Source organism: Camelina sativa, chromosome 4 (genome assembly GCF_000633955.1).
Source record: "Camelina sativa cultivar DH55 chromosome 4, Cs, whole genome shotgun sequence".
In the NCBI taxonomy this organism is placed as follows: domain Eukaryota; kingdom Viridiplantae; phylum Streptophyta; class Magnoliopsida; order Brassicales; family Brassicaceae; genus Camelina; species Camelina sativa.
The window spans coordinates 29200755-29205751 of NC_025688.1; the positions used below are offsets into that span (position 1 = coordinate 29200755).

Here is a 4997-nt window from a genome sequence, read left to right on the forward strand (position 1 = left end):
AACAAAACATCATTAATAAATTCTTAAACTTAAAAGAAAAAGGGATAAAATTTGAAGGAAGAAGAAATCGTTTACTCACTGCTTCAAAGCTTTGTGTGTAATCAGCTTCTTCATGACAGCAAACTTTTGAGCTTTCTTTGCCCTTCCCATATTTGAATCAAAAGAGTAACAAAAAAACCCTAGAACGAAGCAGAGAGAACAGGAAGCTGAATAGGGTGATGCGAGGTCGAGTCGGCGGAGGCGGAGCGGGTTACGAATTGTTTTCAGAAAGAAGGTCTCAGAGAACGGAGGCCTGCAGTGAAGACGAACACAATTTTACATATTTAACCCTCAACATACGACCCAAATATAAGCCCGATCAAAATGGGCCTAATTAAAGTGGCCATTAATGTGGCCCACTAAACTAAGTAATGTAGTTCAGAAACATATCTAACTTATAATATCACACTCTCGAAACGAAGAGAAAATTCCAGAATTTTCAAAGTAGTGGGTTATGCGAGAATGATCTGGAGAGCAGAAGAAATATTTCTTCCCTCCAAATGTTCTTCTTCTTTCTATAAATCCAGAAATGTCTTTAGATTTTTCATTATCCATAGAAGAAAAAAATAAAGTTACTGCAACCGAAAAAAAAAAAAGGAAATCTTCAATTTTGGTTTGGGGAGAGAGCGAGAGCTTTGAGAGATTGAGTCATCATCAGAATTTGGGAACCTAATTGGTGGATATTTTGATCCTTGTTAATCTGTAAGATTCTTCGCTTTTCCTTATTGATTCTTAGTTTAAGAATTGGCTATGAGAATCCATATTTATGTCACTGTTCTTATAATTCCGAAATTTTTTGATATATAGAATGCTGAGCTAGTGTTAGTAGATTTGAGCGAATTTGGTGTTTAGGTCATGTTGTGATTTGATTCCACGGGTTGCTGATAGTATATGTGTTTTGGGAATGCAGATTGAATCAGAAAACTTTTTGTCTTTCGTCTTCTAATAAATTTGTCGGTTGGGTATTTGCTGCAGTTGTACCGGAATTGGTTTGCTGGAGTTGATCGGAAATGATGCCTGTGTACATGGACTCATCACAACCATGTCAAATGAGACCACAAGGATACTATTGTCAAGGGTTTGGGAATAGCTCTCAGCAGGATGCTCCACCGCCTTGTCATGGAAGCTGCGTTCACGGCAACTTTCCTGCATACAATGCTTACTGGCCTCCTTGTTATCCCCCACAAGTACCGTATCATCAATGCTGCATGAACCATTCCGGGTTCCATCCTCATCACGGGGCTTACACTCCTCCTTGTTACCTTCATCCACCATTTCCAGTTGTTTATCAGCAAGCGTGGTATGATCCTGACAAGGATGTGCCTGGGAAGCCAGCTGATTATCACTGTGGGAAATGTTCTCCCCAGATGTGTAATCCGAAGAATGGCAGAGGTGTTGTGATCGAAGAGCATGAGCCCGAGATTGAAAAAGGAGACCAAGGAGAAGCCGTACTTCCTGTTCGCTCAACCAACTGCCCTTACCCAATTATATGGATTCCTCATGAGTATGCTAGGAATCAAGAGCATGGAAACTCTCTTGGGTCAAGGAATCATGACCAGCCTCCTGCTGAGGTTAAAGCTCCTGAGAATATGACGATACAGAAAAAAATCCCTAAGTCTTGGAATGGTTGTTTTCCATTTGACGAGAGCGCCATGAAGTCCTTGGTACAGAATCAAGACAGGAAAAAGGTGCAGCAGAATAGGAAACCCGTCGAACTCCCATTTGATATCAGCAAGTTGAGATCCTTATTGCAGGGTCAAGATATGAAGGAAGCGCAGATCCAGAAGAACAAGGAAGAGTCGGGACAGCTTCAGTATCCTACTTCTTGGATTCCATCTCGTGGGAAACTGGATGACGTTGATGCTTCTGAGAGTAGTAATGAAGACATGAAAAATATGCAGAATGGGAAAACTGTGAAGTGCCCATTTGATATGAGCAAGTTGAATTCCTTATTTCAGGGTCAAGATGTGAAGGAAGGGCAGACCCAGAAGAACAAGGGAGAACCTGGACAGCTTCCTTATCCTAGATTTTGGATACCATCTTATGGGAAATGGGAAGATGTTGAAGCTTCTGAGAGTAAGGAGAGTGGTAATAAAGGGCTTAACTTTGAGTCTTGCCCCTTTGATCACCGTGGAAGTGCAGGTCAGACAAACCAAAAAGAAGGCGAAGAAGGGAACTTTGAGAGCAATGTTCTCTCAGATGCGGAGGAGAAGAGTTCTGTAAGAAATATCCCAGTGCAGAACCATCTACAGGAACCAAGAAATATCCNAGCAGAATAGGAAACCCGTCGAACTCCCATTTGATATCAGCAAGTTGAGATCCTTATTGCAGGGTCAAGATATGAAGGAAGCGCAGATCCAGAAGAACAAGGAAGAGTCGGGACAGCTTCAGTATCCTACTTCTTGGATTCCATCTCGTGGGAAACTGGATGACGTTGATGCTTCTGAGAGTAGTAATGAAGACATGAAAAATATGCAGAATGGGAAAACTGTGAAGTGCCCATTTGATATGAGCAAGTTGAATTCCTTATTTCAGGGTCAAGATGTGAAGGAAGGGCAGACCCAGAAGAACAAGGAAGAACCTGGACAGCTTCCTTATCATAGATTTTGGATACCATCTTATGGGAAATGGGAAGATGTTGAAGCTTCTGAGAGTAAGGACAGTGGTAATAAAGGGGTTAACCCCTCTGATCACCATGGAAATGAAGGTCAGACAAACCAAAAAGAAGGCGGAGAAGGGAACTTTGAGAGCAATGTTCTCTCAGATGCGGAGGAGAAGAGTTCTGTAAGAAATATCCCAGTGCAGAACTATCTACAGGAACCAAGAAATATCCCCGTGAAACTATCAGAAAGCCATCTACCAAAACCAACAGAGCCGACCAAAACGATTGCGAAGAATGAGCCAGTTAAGAACACAGAAAAAAAGCAGTCGTTGTCGTCCCCAAAAGCATCCAGGTTGCCTCCGGTTTGTCTGCGCGTTGACCCGTTGCCGAAGAAAAGAAACGGTGGTTCCAAATCACTAAGTCCTCCTAAACAGAAGGAAGAATCTATAACGTCAGAGGAGACTAAGGACATGTCCTCACTGCGCTCGAAGAAGGCTGAATCAAGGACTGTTCCTGAAGCTTGTAATGTGAAATGTGAAGAGGCAAACAAAGAATTGAAGATGCCTGAGGGAAGCGTACATGCAGTAGGAACAGAAGAAGAAATAGTTGAGAGCAATCCTAATTTGCAAGAAAGATCAAACTGTGAGATTGTTAAACCTTGTGAAACTAAGGAGAATAGAGAACAGCCTCCAAAGAAGACCTTCACACAAGAAGAGGCTGCTAGAATTATCCAAACTTGGTACCGCGGATATGATGTGAGAAGATGGAAGCCAATTAAGAAATTGAAGGAGATAGCCACTATTCGCGAGCAGATGGGTGATGTTAAACATCGTATTCAGGCGCTTGAAGTTTCTACTGATCAGCACATTGAAGAGAAGGAGATTGTAGTTCTAGGAGAAATGGTGATGAAACTTCTATTAAAAGTGGATGCTGTCCAGGTAATACATGAAAGACTAATAATCTTCTGTTGGGTTAGGGATTTCATTGGCTGGACGAAATAGTTCTCAAGAATGTACTGTTGTGTAAAATTGTTGCTGACATTTTTGTGATACGTATGTTATCCTGCAGGGCTTGCATCCCAGAATAAGAGACTACAGAAAATCTTTGGCCCGAGAGCTCTCTGGCATTCAAGAGAAGCTTGACTCTGTGAAAAATAGCAGCACCATTGTGAAGAAAGAGGTTGTAAACGAACAATTGTTAATTAACTCTCAGCCTTGTGACTCTTCAATGAACTTGGAGCACTCCCAGCTCGCAGAGGAGAACAAAATGGTATCCGACTCAAATACAGAGAAGGTTCATGTTCTGTCTCCCGATGATCATTCTATGAGGGTCTTGTATAGAACAGATGAGCAACCAAAGGATGAAGCAGAAGAGGGATCTGGATTGTTTGAAACCTTGGCAACGGATCCTAAGCAAACTACTGAAAATGAGACGGCTGCTTCCTCGACTCCCATCCCAGAGAAAATGGGAGAGGGTGAGATAGTTCTACCAGTTAATCCATTGTTAGCTGATGGAAATCGAATGACACTTATCAATATCGAGGAAAACAAACCCGTGGTGGAGAGTTTAGAAGAGCCACTAAAAGAATTGCCACAAGTGGTAGAAGAAACTCTTGGAACAAGCTCTACACAGGACCCAGATATTGCTAGCGAAGCCTCTGAAGCCGAGGCCAACGAAACGGAGAAAGAAGACAGAAAGGAAGATAATGATACGGTATTGCCTCCAGAGAAAGATGTCGAACTCTCAGAGCTACCTGTTGGAGTGATTGACGATGAAACGCAGCTTCTTTCACAAGATTCATCATCATATACACATGAAACGCAAGTGACTGCAGTGGAACCTGAAAGAGCGAGCCATGAGGAGAATGACGTTTACCACTTGCCGGATAACTCCAAAGGCATAGGCCAAGAGACTTCTGAGCCACAAGATGAAATACAACAGTCTCCTAAGACAGAAGTCATTGTGAGAGAAGAGTCTCCAGAGACAGTTGTTGTGGGAGAAGAGTCTCCCGAGACGGGAGTCGTTGTAAAAGACCAGCCTCAGCCTCTAGAGACAGGAGTCGCTAAGGAACAGCCTCCGGAAACAGAAGCCGCTGAACATGAGATATCAGAAGAAACCAAAAGGCTGATGGAGGAGAACAAGCGATTCAAGGAAACGATGGAGACGTTGGTTAAGGCAGGCAGAGAACAACTTGAAGTCATATCGAAATTAACCGGTCGGGTCAAAAGCCTTGAGAAGAAACTGTCACGTAAAAAGAGGACACAGGTTCGACGTCGTGCAACCAAACCAATGTCCGCAAGTTCGATCGATGCCGTACTGTAACATCCAGAAACCTTGATTTTTTTTTTTTTTTTTT

At 42.6% G+C, this 4997-nt stretch overlaps 1 protein-coding gene across 3 annotated transcripts; it reads left to right on the top strand.

Moving 5' to 3' along the window:
- On the top strand, positions 464-4991 carry LOC104783198 (BAG family molecular chaperone regulator 6-like). 3 transcript variants are annotated; one of them, XM_019245106.1, is made up of 4 exons: positions 464-741; positions 1015-2291; positions 2857-3579; positions 3710-4991. In XM_019245106.1, the coding sequence occupies exons 2-4, from the start codon at positions 1050-1052 to the stop codon at positions 4961-4963; spliced, it is 3219 nt and encodes a 1072-aa protein (XP_019100651.1). In that variant the 5' UTR covers positions 464-741; positions 1015-1049; the 3' UTR covers positions 4964-4991. The 3 variants fall into 3 exon arrangements, with proteins under 3 accessions (XP_019100651.1, XP_019100652.1, XP_019100653.1); XM_019245107.1 differs by having other exon boundaries at positions 1015-1780; positions 2358-3579; XM_019245108.1 differs by having other exon boundaries at positions 1015-1741; positions 2319-3579.

What these genes read in the sequence shown, in the direction of transcription:
- LOC104783198 (XM_019245106.1), top strand. Translation starts at nt 1,050, where the DNA reads ATGATGCCTGTGTACATGGACTCATCACAACCATGTCAAATGAGACCA. An exon ending in CAGTGCAGAACCATCTACAG is followed by an intron (nt 2,292 to 2,856) that starts GAACCAAGAAAT and finishes AACTATCTACAG; the next exon opens with GAACCAAGAAATATCCCCGT. An exon ending in TAAAAGTGGATGCTGTCCAG is followed by an intron (nt 3,580 to 3,709) that starts GTAATACATGAA and finishes GTTATCCTGCAG; the next exon opens with GGCTTGCATCCCAGAATAAG.